General features: G+C 46.1%; 2 protein-coding genes across 4 annotated transcripts in view; one reads left to right on the top strand and one right to left on the bottom strand.

Moving 5' to 3' along the window:
- The window catches only part of Ppl (periplakin), a 49,625-nt gene extending 45,623 nt beyond the window's left edge, over positions 1 to 4,002 (top strand). The window contains exon 22 of the mRNA XM_059270050.1: positions 471 to 4,002. Within this exon, the coding sequence (XP_059126033.1) occupies positions 471 to 3,134 (2,664 nt within the window). The 3' untranslated portion in view covers positions 3,135 to 4,002. The remainder of the gene's footprint in view (positions 1 to 470) is intronic.
- Positions 4,003 to 4,138: 136 nt separating this feature from the next.
- The window catches only part of Ubn1 (ubinuclein 1), a 34,980-nt gene continuing 13,000 nt past the window's right edge, over positions 4,139 to 26,118 (bottom strand). For 2 of the 3 annotated variants that reach the window (XM_059270051.1, XM_059270052.1), the window contains 13 exons: positions 25,849 to 25,952; positions 24,566 to 25,004; positions 19,082 to 19,152; positions 17,309 to 17,438; positions 17,067 to 17,185; positions 16,359 to 16,487; positions 16,030 to 16,176; positions 15,126 to 15,176; positions 14,986 to 15,028; positions 12,319 to 13,539; positions 8,693 to 8,942; positions 8,370 to 8,459; positions 4,139 to 6,374 (listed from right to left, as the gene is read on the bottom strand). In XM_059270051.1, coding sequence (XP_059126034.1) covers positions 6,325 to 6,374; positions 8,370 to 8,459; positions 8,693 to 8,942; positions 12,319 to 13,539; positions 14,986 to 15,028; positions 15,126 to 15,176; positions 16,030 to 16,176; positions 16,359 to 16,487; positions 17,067 to 17,185; positions 17,309 to 17,438; positions 19,082 to 19,152; positions 24,566 to 25,004; positions 25,849 to 25,952 — 2,844 coding nt within the window. In that variant the 3' untranslated portion in view covers positions 4,139 to 6,324. The remainder of the gene's footprint in view (positions 6,375 to 8,369; positions 8,460 to 8,692; positions 8,943 to 12,318; positions 13,540 to 14,985; positions 15,029 to 15,125; positions 15,177 to 16,029; positions 16,177 to 16,358; positions 16,488 to 17,066; positions 17,186 to 17,308; positions 17,439 to 19,081; positions 19,153 to 24,565; positions 25,005 to 25,848; positions 25,953 to 26,118) is intronic. The other variant, XM_059270053.1, reaches the window with a different exon arrangement.

Consider the following 26,118-nt stretch of genomic DNA (forward strand, 5'->3'; position numbering starts at 1 on the left):
GCCACAAGAGGGCATCAGATCCCATTATAGATGGCTGTGAGTCACCATGTGGGTGCTGGGAATTGAACTCAGGACCTCTGCAAGAGCTGCCAATGCTCTTAACCACTGAGTCATCTCTCCAGCCCCTTACTCAATTTTTCTTTTCTTTTTTTTCTTTCTTTTTTTGGGGGGTGGGTGGGTGGGATTTCAAGACAGGATTTCTCTGTTTAGTTTTGGTGCCTGTCCCAGATCTCACTCTGTAGCACAGGCTGGCCTCGAACTCACAGAGATCCGCCTGTCTCTGCCTCCCGAGTGCTGGGATTAAAGGCGTGTGCCACCACTGCCCAGCTCCTTATTCAATTTTTAAAAGAGTAAAAGTAACCCTAGAACATTAGTGGAGTCCCCAGATCACAGGACAACTAGCCCGACCTGTCCGAGGTGAGTAGACCTGCCTGTCTCTAACCATACATTCACTGTCTTTTCTGCCATAGCAGCCAGAAGCAGGAGTGGCCCGTGAGACCCTGCAAGGGGGCAAGCTGGGATCCATCACAGAGGAAACATGGAAGATTAAGAAGGAACTGGAGGAGGAGACGGAGCGAAGGCAGCAGCTGGAAAATGAGGTCAAGAGTGCCCAGGAGGAAATCCAGACCCTGAAGGATCAGGGGCCTCAGGAGTCATTGGTGAGGAAGGAGGTGCTGAAGAAGGTGCCAGACCCCACCCTGGAGGAGAGCTTCCAGCAGCTGCAGCAGACCCTGGCTGATGAACAACACAAGAACCAGCTGCTGCAGGAGGAGCTGGGAGCACTGCAGCTTCGGCTGCACTCCCTAGAACAGGAGACCAGGGACGGGGGACAAGAGTATGTGGTCAAGGAGGTCTTGCGCATTGAGCCAGACAGAGCCCAAGAGGATGAGGTCCTGCAGCTTCAGGAGGAGCTGGAGGCACTGCGGCGGCAGAAAGGTGCCCGAGAGGCTGAGGTGCTCCTCCTACAGCAGCGCGTGGCGGCTCTGGCTGCTGAGAAGAGTAGGGTGCAGGAGAAGGTCACTGAGAGGGAAGTGGTAAAGCTGCAGAATGATCCTCAGCTGGAGGCAGAATACCGGAGGCTGCAGGAGGAGCACCAGCAAGAGGGCACACTCAGGGAGAAGCAGGAAGAGGAGCTGAGTTTCCTGCAGGCCAAGCTCAGGAGACTAGAGAAAGAACGGGCCATGGCAGAAGGCAAGATCACCGTCAAGGAGGTACTCAAGGTAGAGAAAGATGCAGCCACAGAGAGAGAGGTCAACGACCTCACCCGCCAGTATGAGGATGAGGCCGCCAAGGCACGCACTGGCCAGAGGGAGAAGACAGAGCTTCTCAGAAAGATATGGGCACTGGAAGAGGAGAATGCCAAGGTGGTGGTACAGGAGAAGGTCCGGGAGATTGTGCGGCCAGACCCCAAGGCAGAGAGTGAAGTGGCCAACCTCCGCCTGGAGCTGGTGGAGCAGGAGCGCAAATTCAGGGGTGCCGAGGAGCAGCTGAAGAGCTACCAGAGTGAGTTGGAGGCCCTACGGAAGCGTGGGCCACAAGTAGAAGTCAAAGAGGTGACCAAAGAGGTCATTAAATACACAACTGACCCAGAGACCGAGCAGGAGCTCCAGCGGCTCAGGGAGGAGATCATGGACAAGACCAGGCTAATAGAAAGGTGTGACCTGGAGATCTACCAGCTAAAGCAGGAGATCCAGGCCCTGAAGGACACCAAGCCACAGGTACAGACTAGAGAGGTGGTCCAAGAAATCCTGCAGTTCCAGGAAGACCCCCAAACCAAGAAGGAGGTAGAGTCTCTGCGTATAAAGCTATCAGAAGAACAGAAGAGACAGGTGGACCTAGAAGGGGAACGGGCATCCCAGGAAGAGAAGATCCGATGCAAGGAGGAAGAGCTGGCACAGGGCAAGGAAAGGGTTGTACGCCAAGAGGTGGTGCAGTATGAAGATGAGCCAGACTTAAGAGCTGAGGTGACCGCCTTCACAGACAGCATTGATGCCGAGCTGCGACAGATTGACAAGCTGCGTGTGGAGCTGCGGAGGCTACAGCACCGCCGAGCAGAGCTGGAGAGGCAGCTGGAGGAACTGGAGCGTGAGCGGCAGGCACGCAGGGCAGCTGAGCTGGAGGTGCAGAGGCTGCAGCAGCGGCTGGCTGCACTGGAGCAGGAGGAGGCCAAGGCTGGTGAGAAGGTGACCCACACACAGAAGGTAGTGCTGCAGCAGGACCCACAGCAGACCAGGGAGCATGCCCTGCTCCGAGCCCAGCTGGAGGAAGAGCGGCACCGGAGGCAGCTACTGGAGGGTGAGCTTGAACCCCTTCGTAGAAAGCTGGCTACCCTGGAGAAGACCGAGATCAAGGAAAAGGTGGTCTTCTCTGAGAGTGTCCAGGTGGAAAAGGGTGACACTGAGCAAGAGATCCAGAGGCTCAAGAAGAGCCTGGAAGAGGAGAGCCGGAGTAAGAGGGAGCTAGATGTAGAGCTGACCCGGCTGGAAGCCAAGTTATCTGAGTTAGAATTCTACAATTCTAAGTCATCCAAGGAACTGGATTTCCTGAGAGAAGAAAACCACAAGCTGCAGCTAGAGCGGCAAAATCTGCAGCTGGAGACCCGGAGACTCCAATCAGAGATTGAGATGGCAGCAACAGAAACTCGAGATCTGAGGAACATTACCATGGTAGACTCTGGAACCCACCTCAACTCTAGGTTGTGGTCCCTAGAGAAGGAACTGGATGACCTCAAGAAGATGTCCAAGGACAAGGATCTGGAGATCGATGAACTGCAGAGGCGCCTGGGCTCTGTGGCCGTCAAGAGAGAGCAGAGGGAGAACCACCTGAGGCGCTCCATAGTGGTCATTGACCCTGACACAGGCCGAGAGCTGTCCCCAGAAGAGGCCCACCGGGCTGGGCTCATCGACTGGAACATGTTTGTGAAGCTCCGAAGCCAGGAGTGCGACTGGGAGGAGATATCAGTGAAAGGCCCTACTGGGGAGTCATCAGTGATCCACGACAGGAAGTCTGGCAAGAAGTTCTCTATTGAGGATGCTCTGCGCAGTGGAAGGCTAACCCCTGCTCAGTATGACCGCTATGTCAACAAAGATATGTCCATTCAGGAGCTGGCAGTCTTGGTTTCTGGGCAGAAGTAGGCCCAGCTCTTCTGTCTGGCTTTCCTTGGAGGGGAGATGGCTGGCTTGCTCCTACTCAGCAACCTCTTAGGTATCTTCTGCTCCCCAGTCCTCATGCAGGCTTCTGAGCTAAGTGTTTTATCCACACTGTATCAGGCTACTTACAGTGCAGCTACTGTAATACGAGCAGACACCAGCTGGGTAGGCCACTCTCACTCAGCTCAGCATTATTCAGTCTGGGTGAGTGACCTGCTCCCACTTCTGATGATTTAATAACCTTGATATTCTCTTCTCTTCCTTTCCTATATGCTCCCACCATCAGTGCTTATAGCTGGAAACTACAGCTCAAGAAAATATTGCAGACACACTCACTAAACAGCATGGGCTTTAGCACGTCACACAGTGACTGACACAGGGTAGAAGGCCTCCTTTCTGCCTCTTTCCACTCATCAAGACTGGGTCATCGGGGCTGCTGACCTCACCATTTTAGCTTTCTGGCTGGGATCAAACTATCAGCAGTGCCTGCTCAGTAGTGATTCTTCCCATGAGACAGACAGACAGACAAAGCTCTACGCTAGAAAATGTGTCCAGAATCCACAATGCCTGGCTCCTGGTGTTAAAAAGCTAGCCAGGATGCACCAGAAAGACGGCATCAACGACTGTTTCCTAGCTCTAAACTGAAAAGATCTTAGTAATGGATGGTGTGTTAGCCTTACTTTCAGTGCCTTACAAGTCCTCATTATCTCATTGGCATTTAGATATATGAAAGTTGATTGTTCTTCAAACAAATATCTGCTTCTCTGTATCTCATGTATTATGTAAGAAAATGGGAAGTGATAGGGAACTTTATTTATGGCATGAAAATAAAAATCTGGTGGTTTGATTCTAACTCAGACTAAGTATTATTCCTTTACATGAGGCTGATCCTTGGCTCTCAGCCACAATGGGCATTCCATACACACCAGAGCTTCTATGTACTGAAGAATCACTTACAAATACAATAGAAACAAAAGAATGAGGAAATACATTTTGGAAACCTCAAAACAATTTATTGAGTTGCTTTATACAAGATTAACAATTTCCACACCACCCCTAACACCAACATAGTTGCTGCACAAAAGCCACAGCCCCTCTCACACCTAAGAACGGCCACGCCTGGTTAAGTGCTCAGAGCCTTGCACCAACCAAAGAAACCCTTGCATCCCACTGAGCGCTCTCTACCCCCACCCTCTGCCGTAGCCGGGCTGCAGGTCTCCCTGGCCATGGCTGTTTAAGTCACTCACTCTTTCATTACCACAAATAAAGCATAAACAAGGAAAAGAAATCTCAAACTCCCCATCAAAGAAACGTTTCCCTGAGGCAAGAGGCATCGCTAGAGTCCTAAAGATGAGGGCGTCCTGTTCTAGCTGCACACGCAGTGGCACATGGGGAGGAGGAGCACCAAAGGGGTGGGGTGCTGGGGCCCGTTCTTTGACGGGCAGAGGAGCCTGGAGAGTTCCCACTGCTCAGCTTTGCTGGCGGCCTCAGCTCGGCTTAGAGCTCAGCTATACAAATCTCTTCTTTGGCTCTTTTTGCTACTACCTAAGACTATTCTGTAAACAAACTGGAAATCCAAGTTGCAAAAAATATATGTAATAAAAGGATAAGGAATCCACATGGCCCAATGTGAAAACAATTGGTTCTTCCATATAAAAAGGAATCAGAACAGAGGCCGGACCAAAGAACTGACAAAGGTCTTGCTCTCAGTAAGGTGGAAAGGTGACCACCTCCACAGGAATGGAGAGCTACTGATTTCCAGACCCTTGAGGCAGGAACCAAAAGCACACCTGACTCACCCTGGGTGCACACTGAGAGTGCTGATCACCTTCCCAAATGTTGTCTGGCTAGGCAGTCAGCCAGACCCACTGTGTGGTAGATTTACAAGATAGGTAAGGGCCCTCCAAGTCCATATGAAATAGCCACTGGGTGAGTGTGGTAGCCTAGTGATGGAAGCTCTGTAGTCTATTTTTGTCCTCTGTCCACTCTCCAGACCCTCTGCACATCCCCCTAAGTCCACACAGAAGCTCTCTGTCTGGAGAGCACGGGTACCCCAGACCTGTTCTCTGTGGCAGATCCTTCAGAGAAGCCTGCCCTGTGGCTCTGACAGAGATTTCTAAGAATAAGACAGAGTGGAATGTCTACCTGTGGCTTGGAATCCCTGGGCTCTCAGACACAGAGAACTGAGGGGCTCCCCTGCAGCCCACCTGTATCAACTCTAGAAAACAAAACAGAGCTGTAGCTCCATGGGAACCTGGGATTTAGGGGCTCAGATGACTTTCAAGTCAGGACGGCACAGATTATGATGTGCAGTCATAAAAAACCCAATTAAATAAAACTGTCTTAAATACAGACTAGCTTTAAAAAAGATCTTCATCTCAGATCCACTCAGTGGGCTGAATGGATAGATTCGAGTTGTCAAAGTCTGCTCCACCAAAAAGGCACTGGAATTAAGTCTTCCTACAATGTGATGTGTGAAGAGCAGTCCCATTCTATCCAATGCATTCAATGGTAATGATGAAAACAGCCCAAGATAGGTGTGTTTAAAAATCCTACCACGATTGTAGAATCTATAAAGATCTTTTTCTCTCTAAGAGCTTCATTGTCATGTTCTGAGGAGAAACTGGCCCCTACAAGAGCACACATTAGGTGTTCCTAGTATTTTGCAAGGTCTCCCACCTGTGGCTCTGGCTCAAGTCTTGTCCTCTTGAGCACACAGCCTGAGGATGGAACAGAATCACAACCACTCAGGGATTCTACTGTGACCAGAAGGAGTCCCTGACCAGTTGGGAGCTCTGAGATACTCACACCAAATGCCAGGAGTTGGGCAGACCTAGAGCCCAGTAGCCAACAGATCTGCCACAGGAGCTCATGCACACCGTGCTTCCCAACACAGTCTAGGCACACTTCCCAGCCCAGAGCTGCCCCTTGATGTCGTCCAGCGACAAAGCCACGAGGCCCAGAGCACCAGGTCAGTAAGTGCTTTGTGAGCAGCAAAAGCTGCCCCTTGGTTGAAGGCCCATCAGAAGTGCTAAGAAGTGCTCCATTTCAAACTTGTTCCTACTCTGGAAGACAAGCAGTGGGCAGGAAGAGCACAGCAAATGTCTGTTATCAGAGACCTACGTGTTGGGCTTCCTCCTAGACCTACGTCATATGAGTCCATCCTCCAAAGTGGTCACAATTTCCTCGGTACAACAGGCCCTTTCCCATGAAGCTGTGAAGCATCTGGAAAAGAATAAACAAAAACAGAACATTCTTTAAGTGCTCCAATTCCTTTACAAAGACAGCAGAAACAAACTGCACAGGGAACGTAAGTAGCAAATGTCCCCACACAGTGGCTGTGTGACTTGCTATTTGCAGCATCATGCATGAGCACTGCACTGTACAGGCAGGGGACTGCGGAGCACTGTCTATACAACTGCGGAGCACTGCAACACGACAAGGACCACTGCAAGGCCTGACGACCACACAGAACCCAACAATGGTCATTCTCTTGCCATCAAAATGCACTCAGAGGGGCAAAGGCAAAAGCAGCGGCATCAAATCCACATGGAAGAAGAGAAAGCAGAGCAGAAACAAGTCTCAGCTCCCTGCTAACCCGTTTTGCATGGCTGCTCTTCCGATTGCCTCCAGTGCTTTTTTTCTTTTCCTCCTTGTGGTACTGGGAATGGACCCAGGGCTTTATATATGCTAGGCAACCACTGAACTACACCCCCAACCCTTCAGATGGCGAAGTGGGAGGTGCGCGCACGCGCATACATACATACACACATACACACACACACACACACACACACACACACACACACACACACACACACACACACACGGACAGACAGGAAAATGGTACAAGAAATGTTTTTCTTTCCCTTTCTACCAGTCTTCCTCCCGGCTCTGTTGACTGAAAACTCCACAGACCCAGAGTCTGTTTCCAGTGGCTCTTCAATTACTTTCTCTCAAAGAGGGACATTTCCAAAGCAAGTGGAGGTAGCATCATCTCACTTTCATACCACACAGGCTCTCCAGAGCTGGGGAGGCACCCACACTGCACTTAATTTGAGTGGCAGCCACTGGTGTAGAGAAAGTCCTCAGATGTGGCTGCTTCTTCAGAGGAAAGGAAAGACTATCGACACTGGCTTTGCTCCTCAAAGGGCTTCCCTTTGTGGAAAACTACAAAGTCACCCTCATCCTAACAAGGCCTCTGGCATTCACTACAGAGTTCTCAGCTTTAAGGTGTGGGTACAAGGCACACACAAGCAGATCACAAAGTGGACAAGGAGCTGTGAGCCCAGACTGTCCATGAGCAGGTCAAAGGCACACACAGCCCCAGAGTCTGCGTCTGACTCCTGCCCTATACATATCCGCACGTTCCCTAAGCTCAGCCCTCCTCTCCCCAGTACAGCCCTGGGTCCTGCTGGGAACAGGTCTAAAGTGCTAAGAACAACAGGACAAAGTCAGGTTCTCGTTGGGCTCCTAAGCCAAAATCCCATGAGGTGTCTCTATGCAAGAATCCAGGAATCAAGACAGAGTGAGGCTAGTCTACTTACTACAAGATGCCTCCCTGTGGCAACTATTCCCCATTTTCATGCTCTCACGCTAGCAATACATGTACCCAGGGCTTTTAGAGCTGCCTACTTCCAGAAGACACTGGCTTCATTCCTGGTGTGTTTCCAAGTCTGTTTCCAAAGAAGGGTTAACACCAGGGTGGATTGAAAGCTGCTTCTCCTACGGGTACATACTAACTCTTTCACAGTCATGTACTATGCTCTTTCTCTCCCTGTTCTGTGGCTATTTACTCCTTTCAAAGAGCATCTGCCACCTGACAATGCCTGGCAGGTGTGTAGTATTTCACCAGGAAGGCCCTGAAGTGTTCAGTTAACCTTTGGACAGAGCCACCATTACCCTTTCTCTCTTTAAATGCATATGAAGGGCTGGAGAATCTCTGTTTCATGCTCAGACTCTACCATACACTGTTGTCACACAGGCTAAGTCAGACCCAGTGGCCATTCCAATAGGAAACCAGGAAAAGCCTCTGATAGTACAGGCTTATATTATTCTGGAACCCAAAGCCAAAGAGTCAGAGCCTCAAAAGACAAAGCAAAATACAAAACAGTGATGATGAAGCAGAGATGGCTAAAAGCGCCCGCCGGCAGCAAAGCACCTAAGGGTGGAGGGGTATGGTGCATGGGGCTCATGGAACACTGCCCATCTGGCATTTACCTGGCAGACTCTGTGGGACATGGGTGGACACAGCAGCATGTGGGAGAGGCGCTGTGTGGGGTGGGCTGGAGTGCAAGCCAGCCAGAAGACCTGAGAGAAAACAGGAGGGGAGAGAACAAAACACACACATTGAAGACAGAACAGAAAAGCAGCTTGAGAGATCCAGAGCCCCAGGCAACCTATGGGCCAGTCTGGAACAAAACAGCTATACTGGGCACTAAGCAGCTTCCTGGGACAGGGGGTGCTCCCAAAGTCACACCAAACACACACAGGACCCAACATGTCACACAACACAGGAACAGGGGCAGGAGACAGTAACTTACTGTGGCTGAGGCCATGGTGGAAGGTCCCAGGGGCTGGGCCTGTAACAATGGCATCCTTAGAGACCCCTGCTTTGGCAGAGGAGTCTGAACTGAAGGAGAGTACGTGAAGTGGAAATGGGACAGGGGTTATGATTCCCAGTGAGTTTGAGTTCATAGCTCCAGGAAGCTTGGGGTTGTTGGACTTATAGGATGAAGGCAGCAGGCTTAAGGGAGAAGTGTTGGACAGCAGCACTGCCCCTCCGGTTCCTTTCTGGGGAGGAAACACACACACAATAAGAACCTCACCTGTGAGAGTCCCTACTACTTAGCACTCAAAAGAGGAATGAGGAAGTCTCTATGGGCCAGCATCTAGGGGCTTTTAGGGTACAGTGGTAATTTTAAAAATAGTAAATATGTTTCTTTTGTGAAGCAGAGAAGTAATATACCATGTATTAGCCGGGCAGTGGTGGCATTCCCCTTTAATCCCAGCACTCAGGAGACAGAAGCAAATGGATCTCTATGAGTTTGAGGCCAGCCTGGTCTACAGAATAAATTCCAGGACAGCCAAGGCTACAGAGAAATCCTGTCTCAATAAATAAAAACAAACTATATATATATATATATATGTATAATATACATATATACCATGTGGATATCCATAATGCACATACAAACACATATATAAATATAAAATAAACTTATGCCGGGCGGTGGTGGCGCACGCCTTTAATCCCAGCACTCGGGAGGCAGAGCCAGGCGGATCTCCGTGAGTTCGAGGCCAGCCTGGGCTACCAAGTGAGTTCCAGGAAAGGCGCAAAGCTACACAGAGAAACGCTGTCTCGAAAAACCAAAAAAAAATAAAATAAAATAAAATAAAATAAAATAAAATAAAATAAAATAAAATAAAATAAAAATAAACTTATATACTCATTTTAAAGTTATAAAAATCTATGTAACACATTTATAGGCAGGGATGGCTCAGTGAGGATCTTTGTGATTGTTGGTTTGTCTGGTTTCTTTTTGTTTTGTTTCTTTTTTTTGAGACAAGGTTTCTCTGTGTAGTTTGGAGCCTGTCCTAAAACTCACTCTACAGACTAGGCTGGCTTTGAACTCATAGAGATCCACCTATCTCTGCCTCCTGAGTGCTGGGATTAAAGGTGTGCACCACCATTGCCCAGCTATTGTAGTTTAAATTTTTTTTTCTTAAAATTGTTAACACTTCTTTAAAAAGTATCTTCATGGGGATGAAGAGGTGGCTCATTGGTTAAGAGCACTAGCTATTCTTCCAGAGGACCCGGGTTTGATTCCCAGCACCTATTACGATGGCTCACAAGTGTCTTAACTACAGTCCCAAGGGATCCAACACCCTCTTCTGGCCTCTGTGGGCACCAGTTACCTTCATGACAAATTTAAAATCTAAAGGAGCCCTGGATCCTACCCAAAACCTTCATAAATATGAACATTGTGGCAAGTTCCTCATTTAAAAAGATCCAACTAAAAATGGTTTCCCACATATTCATGTTCACGTGAAAGTGAACACTTCTGTCCAATCATTGGCCTTTTAAAGTTAATTGGAAAGCTTCATTGTAGCACTATGGCGAAATGTGGATTGTGAAATATAACTGCACCAGATTATACTCAATCAAACTTTCAATAAGACTAGCTAGTATGTATTCATGAACCCTAACAACACAGTAAGTTAAAACACAAATGAACCAAAAGAAATCTTGTTCAGCTGGGCATAGTGGCACACACCTTTAATCCCAGTATTCAGAAGGTAAAGGCAGGTACAGAGGGGGTGGGATGTGGGAGGTGGGATGTGTGTGTGTCTGTGAACGAGTGCGTGTGTTCGTTCATTATATGCCCTTGTCTACCTTTGACAAGTTATAGACATCTCAGGAAAATCATGGATTGTCATAAAAAGCGTAAGTCTTGATAGAGATCTTCACCATGGCTACAAACCTCAATCCAAGGGCTCACAGGAAACAGGAAGTTCTTGTTCTATTTTTGAGACAGGTTTCATAATAGGCCCACACTGGCCTATTATGTAGCTGAAGATGACCCTGAACTTCTGATCCTGCTGACTCTACCTCCCAGTGCTGGGGTTGCAAGTATGCACCACCATGCCCAGTTTGTGTGGTGCTGGGCATCAAATCGAGGGCTTCATGCATTCTACCAATTGAGTTATAGCCCCAGCCTATCATGTATTGTCAAGGCAACATAAATTCAATGGTTTCTCTTTTTTCTTTTTTGTATTAGCAGTAGTGGGGATTGAATGTAGGACTTTGTACATGCTACACAAGAGCTCTACCACTGAGTTAGAGCCTCAGCCCTGAGGCTCGAGTTTAAATCCCTAGAACTTATATTTAACTGGGTGTGGTAGCATATTATATTAATCTGGTGCACCTATAAGATGAGAAGCCCTATAAACTCAAGGGCCAGCTATTCTGGTACAGCAGTCAACAAAAAATAGATCCTGTCTCAAACAAGACAGAAGGTGAAGACTGAACTCAACACACACATGGCACATATGTGCCCCGACTCATACAAACACATGTGTGCACATTTTTTTTCCCCTGGAAATTAATGTGCACAGTCACTATACAGAGTGGCAGGGAGAATCGATACCTGTCTACACTTTTTTTTTCCCTCTTTTGGTCTCACAAGACAGAGTTTCTTTTCGTATCCCTGGCTGTCCTGGAACTCACTTTATAGATCAGGCCAGCATCAAACTCAGAGATCCGCCTGCCTCTGCCTCCTGAGTTCTGGGATTAAAGGCGTGCACCACCACCGCCTGGCTTATGTGCTTTTTGTTTGTTTGTTTGTTTGTTTTTGTTTTTCGAGATAAAGTTTCTCTGTGTAGTTTTGGTGCCTGTCCTGGCTCTCGCTCTGTAGACCAGGCTGGTCTCAAACTCACAGAGATCCGCCTGGCTCTGCCTCCTGAGTGCTGGGATTAAAGGCGTGCGCCACCACCACTGGGCGGCTTATGTGCTTTTAACTGCTGAGCCATCTCTCCAGATCTCTTTTCAATTTAAGACAGGATCTCACGTATCCAGGCTGGTCTCAAACTAGGTATGTAGCCAAGATTGGCTTTGAACTCCTGATTCTCTGGCTTCTATCATTGGGATTATAGATGTGCAACACTACCCTGGCCAGACTTCTAATTTTACATACACACACCCCACAACACACCTTCCCTGCTAGGATCTGTCAAATCACCTTTGACCTACAGAGTTCTTTCAAGCCAATCAGAGAATCAACCAGAAGGTGCTACCAGTTCGTGCTGAGGCATAAACACTTCCTGACTGCCACCTAATAGCTGAAAGCACTTCCATCTTTGATTCAGAGGGCAGAGGCAGGTTCTGGTGCTCACTCTACTCCTCACAGGCTCAATCTTTCCAGGGACCCAATGCCAACAGATATTCCCCTCCCTTTCCCCTTCCCCTTCCCCTTCCAGCTCCCCTGCTAACAAGACATTCATGTTATACTGGTCCTCCAAACACCAGTAAAAGTGAGACTAAACAGGAAATCCAGAATTTTCTCCAGTGTCTAATCTCACTTACTGTCCCCACCTGACTTTCTTGTTTCAGACCTCATTTCCCCAAATCCCCTGCAGTTAGAGAAGGTTGCAATGCTAGGATACTCACTGGCAAGGAGGTAGACGATGTCACACTACTAACTGCAGTGGGCTTCAAGGAGGAAGTCAGTAACTTTGCCACTCCCTGGGTCCCACCACCAGAATCTCCATTTGGACCTCCAGGCGGAGCCACCAGAGTCAGCTTCTGAGAAACAGGTGTTTTTTTCACAGCAGAACTTGGGGCAGCTCGGCTTGAAGGCTGTCCTGCTGAGGGAGACTGCACACCAGGGAGCATGGTCCCAGAAACAGAGCTCTGCACTTGGGCTCCTCCAGGAGATGGACTGCTAGAAGAAGCCCCATGTTTAGAGACTGAGCCAGCAAAGGGGTTATTCTTATAAGATGGCCCCACAGAGCTGGATGGATGCTGCTTTGCTGGATGGTTCAGGGTAGTGGAGGATGAGGCTGTGGTCTTATGAGAGCTGCTGCTGGAGGCTGGTGAACTTCCGGAGGAGGCTGGGATAGTGGCATGGAAGGCCTGGCCTTTGGCTGCTGTCTTTACCAGCTGCAGGAGGGAACGATGACACTGTGGAGAGGCAGCTTTTGGGCCTTGCAGTTTGTTGACAAAGGGGGTTGCGGGTGTGAAGCTTTTCTGCTGTTGAGTGCCTGCATGAAAGACTTTGACTTGGGAGCTAGTCATGGGAGCTGCTGCCTGGGGTCCATGAGACGTCCGTGGCAAACTGTGGTGCTTTGCTTTGGACTGGTGCAATTCAGACATACCCTTGCTGAGGGTAGCTTGGCAGGTCAGCTCTTTGTAGCTAGAACTCTCTGGCTTTTTCTCCTGAGAGGACTGCCCCAGTGCTAGAGCCTGTTCAGCCAAAAAATTGAGAGGTGATTGCAGAGCATTAGTGGGTGGTGGTGCAGAAGAGCTGGGCTTTGCAAAGTTCCGTTTCTCTTCTGTACACAAAACACCAGCAACTTTTTCTGTTGGTGCTTTGGAGGGTGCAGGCAGTGTGAATTCAGAACTGCTGGCTGCTCTGCTGTTCAATACAGCCAGCTCTTTAGACACAGCTTCCACAGAAGATGCTGGATTCCGGACTAAGTCTTCATCCAGTGAGTCCTCCAGGGTGACAGGAACAGGGTCAGTGAGGCCACAAGTTGCCTGGGATGAAAGCTCCCTGTTGGTTGCCCCAATGCTCAGGCCTCCACCCTGATGTTCTGAGAGCAAAGTAGTAGGACCACCAAGCTGTCCTGATGAAATGGAAACTTTTTTGTCAGGTTTAGCAGATGATTCCTAAAGGAAAGAAGAAATGCTCCTAGTTAGAAGTATTCAAAGATACCAATAGTGGCCTGTTAGGAGGATGTCAACAAGTGAACTCAAGTTTACTGGGTAATTACAAGACAAGTGATGGATGAGAGTAAGCCGTGTCTGCCTTGCCTTGTAGTACTATCTGCCATGTGTCTAGCTGGTGGAGGTTGATTTTAAGCCAACATGCTTTGTCACTAAGCATACACATGCCCACAGTAAAATTTTTCTTTTAGTTTCTGAAATAGTACAAGATTTGCTCAGATATTGTGTTGGCAAGTTTTATATCAACGGTCTAGTACGAGCTAGAGTCATTTTGGAAGAGGTAATCTCAGTTGAGAAAATACCCACGTAAGACTGGCCTGTAGGCAAGCCTGTGGTGCATTTTCTTGATTGATGATTAATGTAGGCAGGCCCAGCTCACTAGGGGTATAGTACTACTCCTATGCTGGCAGTTCTGAGTGCTGTAATAAAGCAGGCTGAGTAAGCCATGAGGAGCAAATCAGTAAGCAGCACTCCTCTATGGCCTCTCTCTCAGTTCTTGTCTCCAGGTTCCCACCCTGCTTGAGTTCCTGCCCTCACTTCCCTGGATGATGGACTACAAGTTGTAAGGCAAAATATAACCTTTCCTCCCCAAGTTGTTTTTAGTCATGGTATTTTATCACAACAATAAAGACAGTCTCCTGGCATTCACACTATCTTGAACATTCCTGGCTGAAATTAGACTGATAAGAATTACTTTCAATTAACTTACTTTTCCTCAATACCTGACTCCCCAGCCATTCTCATGGGAAAAGGAATGAGATCTATACCACTGCTCCTGCAACCCAATATTTATCACAGTATGTTCTCATATATTCTAAGAACCTTCCAGATAGTCAGGAATGAACAATTCAAACATCTCTTCTCACAATCTCTTTAAGCAGGGCTAAGGAAACCCCAAGCCTCAACAGGTAAGTTTGGCGAGTACCACCGTTCCCCACTGAGAGGTTTCTTCAATGTCTAAGATGTTTTTCACATGTCTGTGCTCTACCCATTGCACTTCAGGGTGGTTCTCCCAGGCAGCTACCACAGCTACCACTTCTCCTTCTTGCTAGTGTTACAAACTAACTGGCCCACAGCAGGAGTATACTTCCTCCCCAAGAGGTCTACTACACCACTGAAAACACCAGCTTTCACAGTTACAGTGACTCTGTACTGCACTCCTTTGGAGCTGCATCAAATCCTATTGAGTCCCATAGGAATTGGGCTGGCTGAGTACTGCTGTGAAAAACTGAGGCTAGAGAGGGTTAAGTGGCTCAGACGTCAGCCTTGTTCAAGAGTGCCATCTGAATAACTTCTCAGTGAAGCTTACCAAGGTGCCATGATCACTCAAGAGATTTCCTGAGCATGGCTTCAGAACAGCTGGCACATGGCCAGAGCAAACTGACTCACCTTCACCTTGATTTTTGAGGGAGCTATTACTTTCTTCTTGGCCCTGTTCAAAGAAATGAACACAGATATGGTTCAAAGGAGATCCATAAGAGGAGACTAAAATAGCAGTGTCCCAAGAAATAAAATTCTGAGGTACTTACAAGAGTGATGTCAGGTGCCCATGGCCTCGCCGGCTCTCCTTAAACAGAGTCCTGAAAGAAAAAGGGCCGAGGTACCATATCTGCCCCAGTATGCCACAGTTCTGTTTCTAGAGGTTTCCTGGAGGCCTTGGTACTCAGTGGCACTTAATCTAGCTGACTGGAGAGCCACAGTCCAGCTGAAGGGCCTATGGCCTCACCAACTCACCTAAAGTCAAATATCTAGGCTTTACCAAGAAAGCCAATGGCTGTGCTGCACGCTCTTACAGCCACAAGTTCCCTAAGACAGCGGTGCTTTTCTTACTGGTGTTGTACATCCACCCAAGGAGAAAATGTGAAGTAGCACACATCTCATGCCTTTTTAATTTTCCAGAGAAACTCAACAAAAATTATCTTTGTATAACCTAACCTACAAGGAAAGAATAGTAATTCCCAAGGTTCTGTCATCTATCCAAATCACTGATGAATCACCATCTTTATCTAACCTCCCGCGCCCTACATAAAGCAGACATGCTCCATTCATGGGTGGCAACACATGTGAAGGAGCTTCTGGGACAGAAGCCCAACACTAGGCTCCAGCATGGAATCAGCACTGTTCCTTGTGACTAAAACTTTTGGAACGATGATGACTTCCATCTCTCAGCCTCTGGTACAGCCAGGCATTGCATCAAAGCAACAACATCTATACTGTGAGGAAGCCAGAATGCAGCCAATCCTCCAACTAAAGTGGGATAAGGACTGAACTCTACAAGTAAGATCTCACTTCTAGATTAAGAAGATTCCTTTATAGATCACAGTAGGTCCCTAGCTACTCAAGTGACATCAGAATTGAATCAATGAGACAGTGACTTCTCAGGGAAGGGATCACTGTCAGCCCAGACTACCCTGCCTCACTACAAGGCCTCACCTGGCTTGCATCCAGCCTTTGGGCCAGAGAGGCTTGACCTCAGCATCCAAAAAAGCTTTCACACAGTCCTCCCAGGCCTGGGCCTTGCTGTTCCTCTCCAGATCACGGCTCTCCAATTTGATCTTCACCACCTGGCACAGAAGCTCCCTGAGAAGCAGACAGAGATCAGAAACTTCCCACCACCCCAAATGCTGTTTCACAGTTGCCACTGTGTGCTTTCAGCAACCCATGAAAGTAATTAATCCTAACCTTCATTAGCAATATGGGGACAGGCTCAGACACTGGTCTCACAAACCCTCCAATGACGCAAGGTCCCAGTTTGTGCACACCTGATTTCATCATTCCACTGGAATTTCTTCCGGGGTCCCATTATCCTCCGGCCCCCCTTTTCTTCATCTTCTTCCTCATCAGAACAAATCCGTTCTCTCTGCTCCTTGTCTTTCTCTTCCTCCAGCATCCTACAGAGGGAACAGAAGGAACCCTCAGGTCCTCCTGCCCACCAGCTTCCCCATCCTCCCTTTTATGATATTCTCATTGATTTAAGATCAGAAAGTGCTGAAAAGACTAGAACTGTGTTAGAAATGTAAGTAAACATTGAGAAGTGTAAAAAGAAGAGACAGGGGCTGGGTGGCGGTGGCGCACGCCTTTAATCCCAGCACTTGGGAGGCAGAGCCAGGTAGATCTCTGTGAGTTCAAGGCCAGCCTGGTCTACAGAGGACAGGCTCCAAAACTATACAGAGAAACCCTGTCTCGGAAACCCCCACCCCCCCAAAAAAAAGAAGAGACAGGGACCCGGAGAGATGGCTCAGTGGTTAAGAGCACGTATTGCTCTTACAGAGGATCCAAATTCAGTTCCCAGCTCCCCAGCTCACAACCATCTGTAACTACAGCTCCAAGGTATCTGATTCTCTCTTCTGGACAATGCAAATATATGCACATTTCCACACACAGACTCACACATATACAAGTAATTTTAAGAGGGGGTAGAAGGAGATATAGGGAGATAATGATGCCCAAGTGAGATGAGGCATACTTACTTAGCAACCTTTGCTTGTGTGTGTGCTTGGCATTCATCTTGGTACTTGGCCACCTGCTCAGGCATGGCTCTACCAATAGCGTCCTTGAGCTTCTGGAGTGGTTCCTTTAGGCGCCCACCCTGCAAAGAAAGGACGAAGTACATGTTTGGCTCATGCACCACTCTAACACTGAGGACCCATAATGGGCTATCAAAAGGAGACAGTGCAGCATATGTGATCCCTATGAAGACTCTGCCACCCACCTGTTCGTAGAGGTGAAGTTTCCGAGCACGCTTGACCAGAGCATCCTTGCTGCAGGGCAGGAATGAAGCCAGATAAGCAAACACCCCAGAACGGATCTGGCTAGTAAGCTCCCGGGTTTGCACCTCTATGCTAAAGAACACAACACAATCATTAATGGCCTGCAGCTTGCTGCAAGTTTCCTCTTCCTTAGGTTGCAGACTGGAGAAGAAAGCTAGGCACCAGAAGTGTCTGAACCCTATCTTGATGATCACACAGTGTAACCATGGAGCCACAGCAACAAAATCTCCAGCAGCAACCTAAGGAAAAACTTTCAAGCTTAATGAACTTGGCTAAGAAAAGGGGGTCAAGGCTCTTAGGTCAAGAACAAGACCAAGTCAAAGGTAGTCAAGAGAACAAAGCCAAGAGCTAGGTGGTGGTGGCACACCTTTAATCCCAGCACTCAGGAGGCAGAGGCAGGTGGATCTCCATGAGTTCGAGGCCAGCCTGGTCTACAAAACAAGTTCCAGTACAGCCAGGGCTACACAGAAAAACCCTGTCTCAAAAAACAAACAAACAAACAAAAACAAAAAACAAAATAAAAAGATATGCACATTAAATTTCATAAATAAAGAAAACATAAAAGCTTTAAAAGGGAAAATAATAAATTGCTTGGTACTGTCAGAAAATATTTTCCAACAATATTTTAAAGATTTATTTTTTTTTTAAATGCAGGATATTTTGCCTGCAAGTATATGTGTTTATCACGTGCATGCTTGGTACCCATGGAAGCCAGAAGAAAGCATTGGATTCCCTAAACCTAGAGTTAAGGACAGTTGTGAGGCACCATGTGGGTGCTAAGAACCAAACCCAGGTCCTCCACAAGAGCAATGGCACATTCTCTTATCCACTAAACCATCTCTCCAGCCCTCTCCAGCATGTTTTGATTTTTCAATTACTAGTTCTACCCATGATCATGAGATCAGGGAAATTCTGACCTCTCTAGTTTCTCTAGCTGGACAAACAGGAAAAGCCTGAGCTTTCTGTATGTGGCACATTCAAGTAGGTTCTTTGTCAACACAGAACTCTTACCTGACCCTCAGGTGCTCTTTGAGGCCCTGTACTTCCTAAGTTCAAAGGTCCATCCACATCCTACTCAGTGGAGGCCATTTATGGGAACACTCTCAAGTCTTGACAACTGTTCTTATACAGACTGGACATAGAGATTGGTTTAAATTTGTTGTTGTTGTCCTTTTTAATCCAGTTCACACAGCAGAGTACCTCAGATGTTTGGGGCTCTGAGCAAAGCATAATGGGATGAAAGGTACTGGGAGCACAAGTAAAAATAAGGATGAATGCTGAGAGACACCCCAATGCAGAGCAAACCTGAGGTTATCAGGCTGTCACTCATTCTTCTGGATTCTCTCTTTTCATCTCACACCTCTCCCAACAGGCCATGACAATATATATATTACAATTTTTTTAAATTATATTACAATTTTTTTTAAAGATTTATTATTTGTTGTGTATACAGTGTTCTGCCTGCATGCATCCCTGCAGGCCAGAAGAGGGCACCAGATCTCATTACAGATGGTGGTGAGCCACCATGTGGTTGCTGGGAACTCAGGACCTCTGGAAGAGCAGCCAGCGCTCTTAACCACTGAACCATCTCTCCAAACCCCTACAATGTTTTAATAATGTCTGTGGCTGAAGATTAGTAAGGCCTATCATTTATGGAGACAGGGATCTAGTGTCCCTGTTTCATTCTAAATAAGAAAACAGAGACAGATACTCACTCTAGCAGGATGCCATTAATATCTTGAGTGAAGAACTTCTGTTTGCTCTCTCCCTCAGCAGCTCTGGCAGCCTGATTCACAGGAGACAGTAAGAAGTATTAGTGCCCTTTCCCCATGCATCCCTCACAATCACCAGCAGGCACAGAATCACTGCTCCCCAAGAGCACCTGCCAAAAAAACACTCCCTGCCATGTTCTTCACTATACCCCAGCCCCAGATTAAGGTCATCCCAAAGCTGTTGCAGCACCTGTGGGCAAGTGACTTGGGACCTACAATACTAATCATGGAACAGAAAGGAGTAATCTTGAAGCATCTGGTCAGAGACCAACTCAACCAGCAATCCAGCTTCTGTGTCCAGACTCTTACCAACTACACTGTAAACTGGGATTTCTATACTGTCAATGGTAGAAAAGCAACTAAGATCTTCAGCAAACCTACAAGATTTAAAGCAGTAGTTCTCAATCTTCCTAATGCTGTGACCCTCTAATACAGTTCCTCATGTTGTGGTGACCCCCTAATCATAAAATTATTTCATTGCTACTTCATAATTGTAATTTTGCTACTGTTATGTTTTGTAAATATAAGTATCTGTGCTTTCCGATAGTCTTAGGTGACACCCAAGGGGTCGAAACCCACAAGTTGAAAACCACTGATAAAGGCTTTTATGTATCAAAAAATTATGCAAAGTAATAAAAATACTGGGTACTCCAGCCATACCTAGTACCCAGAGAGAAGCCTCCTGTGTAGCTTCAGTACTTAAGGACATCCTTTGAAAATCTGTAATATACTTACAATATCTCACACCCAGACTCCTGAAAATACATGATACTGAAGATGACACCTTGGGAACAAGCCTAGAGATTGCTGAAGTGACCAGAACAAAGACTAAATCTGGTGATTCTCACTCTTGGCTGCACATGAAGTTATCTAGGCAGCTTTCCCTACCCCAGACGAATAACCACAATCTTGGGAGTTGGGTCTGAGGAATGCATGTTCTTGAGAAGTGACCCAAACATCAGCTCTCTCTAACACATGGTGATTTTAATGAGCAAAGAAGGTTGAAATCACTGACCTAAACAAAAGAAATGCTGACCCGAGAGTTTAAAGCAAAACAGTTTCTGAAATCCGACTTCATATAAACTGGGGACAACAACAAATCTCAATTCCTCTACCTTTCTCTAATTGCAGTCTCTGGGGCCCTCTGGCCCCTCTAACCACTCCATTAGGTCCTTTACAGGGTTCAAAAGCTGAGAATGACCTTTAACTCCTGATCCTCAGGCCTCTACCTCCCAAGTGCTAAGATCTGCACCAAGCTAGAATTTCTTCCAAAAATGTCATTTTCTCTTGTGGGTGCTAGGATTATAGGCATAAGCTACTATGCATGGCTAAGGACATGCAATTTTTTATACTTTCAAAGCATTCAGAATTCTACCTTGGTGCTTTTCTAGGGCACTGGGTTTCTATTAATTTGATACTTGGATTTTTTTGTTTGTTTGCATGTTTGGGTTGGGTTTGCTCCCTTTGCACTTTACATTATGGGGGATAAAATACAGGGCTTCATGCATGCTATTCAAGCCCTGTACCACTGAGCTACAGCCTCAGTTAATATTGGAAGAAAATAAAATTGAATCCTATGTGCATGTGTGAGTTTGTGTGTTCTCATTAGTGTGGCTGTTTGTGTTTGTACTGGTGCAAATCTAGGCTAGTACACCACCTTAACTGTTGTTTCTTAGGAGCCATGGTTACTCTGCAAGGACTCTGGAGAATCAAAACTTGTGTCCTCAGGCTTGTGTGGCAAGCACTTCACTATCTTATGAACCAAGTTATTTTTTTTAATTTGTTTATTTAGACCAAGTTATTCTTTTGCTTAAACTTATACTACTAGTTCTAAGATCCAGAAGTATCCTTAATCAATTCAATCTAATTCCTTAAACAGATATTCAAATGTCAAATTGTTCACCAGATCCATCAACAGTTTTAAGTTTACAAATAAATTTTCCTTTTCTGAAATAGGATTTTATTAAGTCAAGGATGAATTTGAACTCTTTGTTTATGTGCACTGTGTGTGTGTGGTGTTAATATTTTGTAGTATGTGTGCACATCTGTGTGCACACAGAGACACCAGAGGAGCATGTCAAGTGTCCTTCTCAATCACTCTTGTTGTAGAATATTATTTTAAGGTGTGATACTTTTGTTTATGTTGCATTTGTTTAACTCTGTGAAGCTGTGTTACTGTGCCTGTCTAAACACTTGATGGTCTAATAAAGAGCTAAAAAGCCAATAGCAAGGCAGGAAAAAGGATAGGCAGAGCTGGCAAGCAGAGAGACTATATAGAAGGAGAAATCTGGGAAGGAGGAGAAAAGAGCCACAGAAAGAGGAGGACACCAGGAGCCAGCGCCCAGGTACACAACCAGCAACGGAGTAAGATTTACAGAAATAAGAGAACAGGAAAAGCCCAGAGGCAAAAGGTAGATGGGTAAGTTAAGGGAAGCTGGCAAGAAACAAGCCAAGCTAAGGCCGGGCTTTTATAATTAAGAATAAGCTTCTGTATGTGATTTATTTGGGAGCTGGGTGGCAGGCCCCTCAAAAGAGCCAAAAAAACCCAACAACACACTCTCTGCTTTATTCCTTTGAGGTAAGGTCTCTCTCTGAACCTGGAATTCGATCTTTTGGGGTAGGCTTTTAGCTAGCAAGCCCCACTGATCCTTCTGTTCCAGCCCACCTCAAGAGCACTAAGGTTACAGGAACATACCAGACCATACTTAGCTTGTTATGTAAGCACTAAGATCCAAAACTCAGGTCCTCATGGTTATGCAACTAGCACTCTTAACCACTGAGCTCCTAGCCTTGAACTCTTGATTCTTCATTCTCTACTCTGAGAACAGCAATTATAGGGGCATGCAAAACCACACCAGGCTACAAATTTATTTTTAGATATTAAGCCATTTCTCCAGTACTTTAAAAGCTTTCTGCCTGTATAACCTTTTAAAAAGTTTCTTTCTGAAGCCTTTTCAACTGCATAGGCTATATTTTGGAGGATCTTGTTTTACAGTAAATTACTTAGGTGCTACATTTTAAAATAAATCCAAATTAAAGAACAACTGAAGTTGGGCTTGGTGCAACACACCCATAATCCCAGTTGCTCTGGAGGCTGAAGCAGGATTGCAAATTTGAGATAAGGCTGAGTAACTCAGTGAGACAACCATGATCTACAGAAGTCCTTGATAGGGAGGTCCAGCCAGCATTTGGCTAGGCTAATATGCTGGCTGAATGCAGTCCTCACAAGTGTGAGCTCAGACAAGATCAGAAAAGAGCCATTTAGCCAGTCAGGAATCGTGGCTATGCACAAGTTTTAACATTCTTTTTCAAATTTAAGCAATAGAAATTGACATGCATCTCATCTAAAGTCAAGATCTAAAATCTATCTAATCTTATTTTTAAAAAGAGAGGAAAATGGAACTAGGGAAGTGAAAAATAAATCGAGAAAGACTAACTTCTACTAACAATTATGCACACCAAGTTTAATTTTGGGTTGAGACAGGGTCTCATGCAGCTCAGGCTAATCTTGAACTTCTTTTGTTGCCAAGGATGACCTTGAACAACACATTCTCCTGCTACCACCTCCAAACTATTGGGATTATAGGTGAGTGCCACCATGCCCAGCTGTCTAATTTAATTTTTAAAATGCCAGGTTCATTTCAAGATCTAGCATAGAACTCTTTATTAAGGATACAAATATCTACATGTGGCTTTGGAATTCCATGTAATGTTCTGTGTCCAAATACATTCTTCTATGGAAAGACTACCTTTCCCAGAAAATTGTCACAAATGACCAGGCAGGCATCCAGACATCCATGCACACATATGATGGGCTCCAAGTGCAGCAAAATCTGTAATGCCCAGGAGCCATTATTCAGGAGAGACAACTTGCCAAATAGCAGGTCTACCCAGAGAAGCTTTCATGTACCACAGTTCAACACTGTTTCAGGCTGTAGCACTTCATTCTCATGAAACCTTTTCCCCCAAAAAAGTGAAGTAATAGGTTACTACTCTGATCACAATCTACCGTGGGAGTGAGGGCACATCCAAGAATTTTATTTTTACTTTTTTGTAAAATAAACAATGGTCTGCTACCGCTTAGTCCTATTTAATTTAGTTAACAAGACTTTGAAAGACTACAAAACAATGTGCTTACAAATTAAAGTATTGAAAAGAACACAATTTTTTAAACATGAATTCTGAGCAACAGGCAGTATGCTCAAACATGCCAGATTCAACTGCTCTCCCTTCAATATCATATTAAGCTATACTATGTTTCCCTGATATGGCACAATTCATTAAAGCATTCTATTCAAGAAGAATGCTTATATCCAGTACTACACATAGGCTTTAACAAGGAGGAACCATATATGTAAATAAGGTGTTTTGTTTGCTTTGTATATTGTTTAAATATCTTCTCTAAGTAAGAAAAACATTTCTAGATGAAGATGATGTTTTACACTGTCCTAAAACATGAAATATTACTCACAATCTGAAAATGCTATAAGAATCACTAGTTCAAAATGTACAGCTATTGAGCACAAATGCTCCTGGAGCTACAGTTCAAATCATAGTGCCTAGAGGGAAATGTTTTAACCAAAGGCAATGGTATCAAAACTAATGATCCATAGTTAGATTACAGCTAAATTACTGAACTGACCGTTCTTAGCACTTAGGGATCAAATCCAAACACTGGAGGCAAACAGCAATCCAGTTATCCCATGCTAAAGACTGCTTGCTGTTGTTTGGGACAGGAACAGTGCTCATAACGTTGAGCTCCAATGTGTCACCATGCAGGTAAAACTCAACACTCTTGATGATACCCAACACAAGGGAGCAAGTAAAACCCAGCAGCAGCTAAGCATGTGCTGTGTTTACTCATGTGTTTACAAACAAGTGAATTTTCAAAATCTTTGGAAGAATTCAAAGATGACACTCTACCTCATCTGCCTGCTGCCAACATCAGGGCTGGTCAACCACAAAAGCAAAGGTGAGTTGTGGGAAAGAAACTAACAGGCAGAAAATAACAAGAAAAACAAAATCTCCCCAAAGTAAAATTTCCAGAAGTGAAGGAATTAAGAGATAAAAAATGAAGCCTGGTGGGCAAAGCTTACACTGTTTCCTCCTTGGGATGAGATAAGAACTTGGGAACTGGCCGGGCGGTGGTGGAGCCCGCCTTTAGTCCCAGCACTCAGGAGGCAGAGTCAGGCGGATCTCTGTAAGTTCAAAGCCAGCCTGATCTACAGAGCAAGATCCAGGACAGGTTCCAAAGTCACACAGAGAGACAGACCCTGTCTCTGGAAAAAAAAAAAGAACTTGGGAACTTTACACTTCACTTCCCAACTCACTAAGGGTTTCTTGGCCATCAAGCCTCACAGGGTGCAGAGCTAATGCCAACCAACCCAAAGAGCTTCCAGAAAGACCAGCCATATTGTGTCCCCATACCTGAGCCAGCTCCTTAACGCGCTTCTCCAGGGGGGTTGGCAGGCCTTCAGGGAAGGAAGAGGGCTGCTTGAATTCCTGATCCAATCCCACTCCAAGGGAATCACTTCCATCATCCATATCTTGGAAAGGGCTTCCTTCTGGAGACTCACTGAGCAGCTGCTCCAAGTCCAAATCAGTCAGGGAGTCCATGGCAGTGGCAGCTTGTAGCAAGTCATTGTCAGACGTGGAGCCAAAGAGTGAGAGCAAGGGGTCAGAAGTGCCCTCCAATTCCCTCAGGCCCTGAGCTTCTATTGACGACACAGCTACAGGCTTATGCTCCTCCTCTCTCTTTTTCTGAGCCTCTTTCTCCTTCTGAAATTTCTTTAGCATCTCTCTAACACTTAACGACCCAGAGTACTTCTTCTTCTTTTTCTCCTTACTGGCATTGAGGGCTGTGAAGCTGCAAGCAAGAGGAAAACTAATTATTCAGGTTGCAGGACTCTCCATGAGAAATTCAGTAGCTTTGATCCCTGCTCCCTCCATTCTCTTGGCATACAGAACTCATTCTTGCTGGATCAAGGCTTGAGTATGAATACATATTAGCAACACAGTGCCACATAATGCTAAATATCCAGTGGGGTTTTTTTAAATATATTTTTTTAAAGATTTATTTATTATGTATACAGTGTTCTGTCTGCATGTACGCCTGCAGACCAGAAGAGGGCATCAGATCTCATTACAGGTGGTTGTGAGCCACGACGTGGTTGCTGGGAACTGAACTCAGAACCTTTGGAAGAGCAGCCAGTGCTCTTAACCGCTGAGCCATCCAGCCCCCAGTGGGTTTTAAGAATCATAGCCAGGCTGAAATAAAAGTTAGCAAAAAATGAGAGGAACAAGAAAAGTATTTCAAGAAAGAAAGCATGAGAAACAGAGAAAGAGCAGCAGCAACTTGAAGGCAGCTGGGCTGACTAAGGAGGAATCACAACCACAGATGTAAGAAAATGGCAGACAAAAGAACTGGGGCAGAGAGGAGTTCTAAGAGAACAAGGAACATCAGCAATCATACAGTGACAGAAATAGCTGCCGACATAGACACAGGAACACAGGCTATCTGACACACAGAGATGAGAGTGGCTGACTATACCCACAACAGCCCTGTCAGAGGAGAGGGAAAGGAGAATCAGGCCCTAGAGCCTCTTTTGAAGCTGGGTAAGAGGGGGAGGGCAAGTCAGCTCCCAGGTGTCATGCCTTCATGTGCCCTCACGGGACAGACTTTATCCTACCAAAAAGCTGCTGCCTCTCACCCGGCTTTGGAAAACTTGGACTTTTTCGATTTCTTCTCCTTGTCATAACTGTCATCTTTTTTCTTCTTCTTTATCTTTTCACCACCTTCTTTCAACTTCCGCTTCTGAGAATTAAAGACACAAACACTCAAATGGAGAATATGGTGGCTGTACTGAAGACAGAGTTGGAATGGGCTGAAGGTGGGCCCTCTCATTTTAAATAATGAGCAGTGGTAGGCAGACCCTAAAATATGCTCAATCTAAGGCTGACCAGTTTTCAGTGGGTGACAG

This window comes from Peromyscus eremicus, chromosome 8a (genome assembly GCF_949786415.1).
Source record: "Peromyscus eremicus chromosome 8a, PerEre_H2_v1, whole genome shotgun sequence".
Classification (NCBI taxonomy): Eukaryota; Metazoa; Chordata; class Mammalia; order Rodentia; family Cricetidae; genus Peromyscus; species Peromyscus eremicus.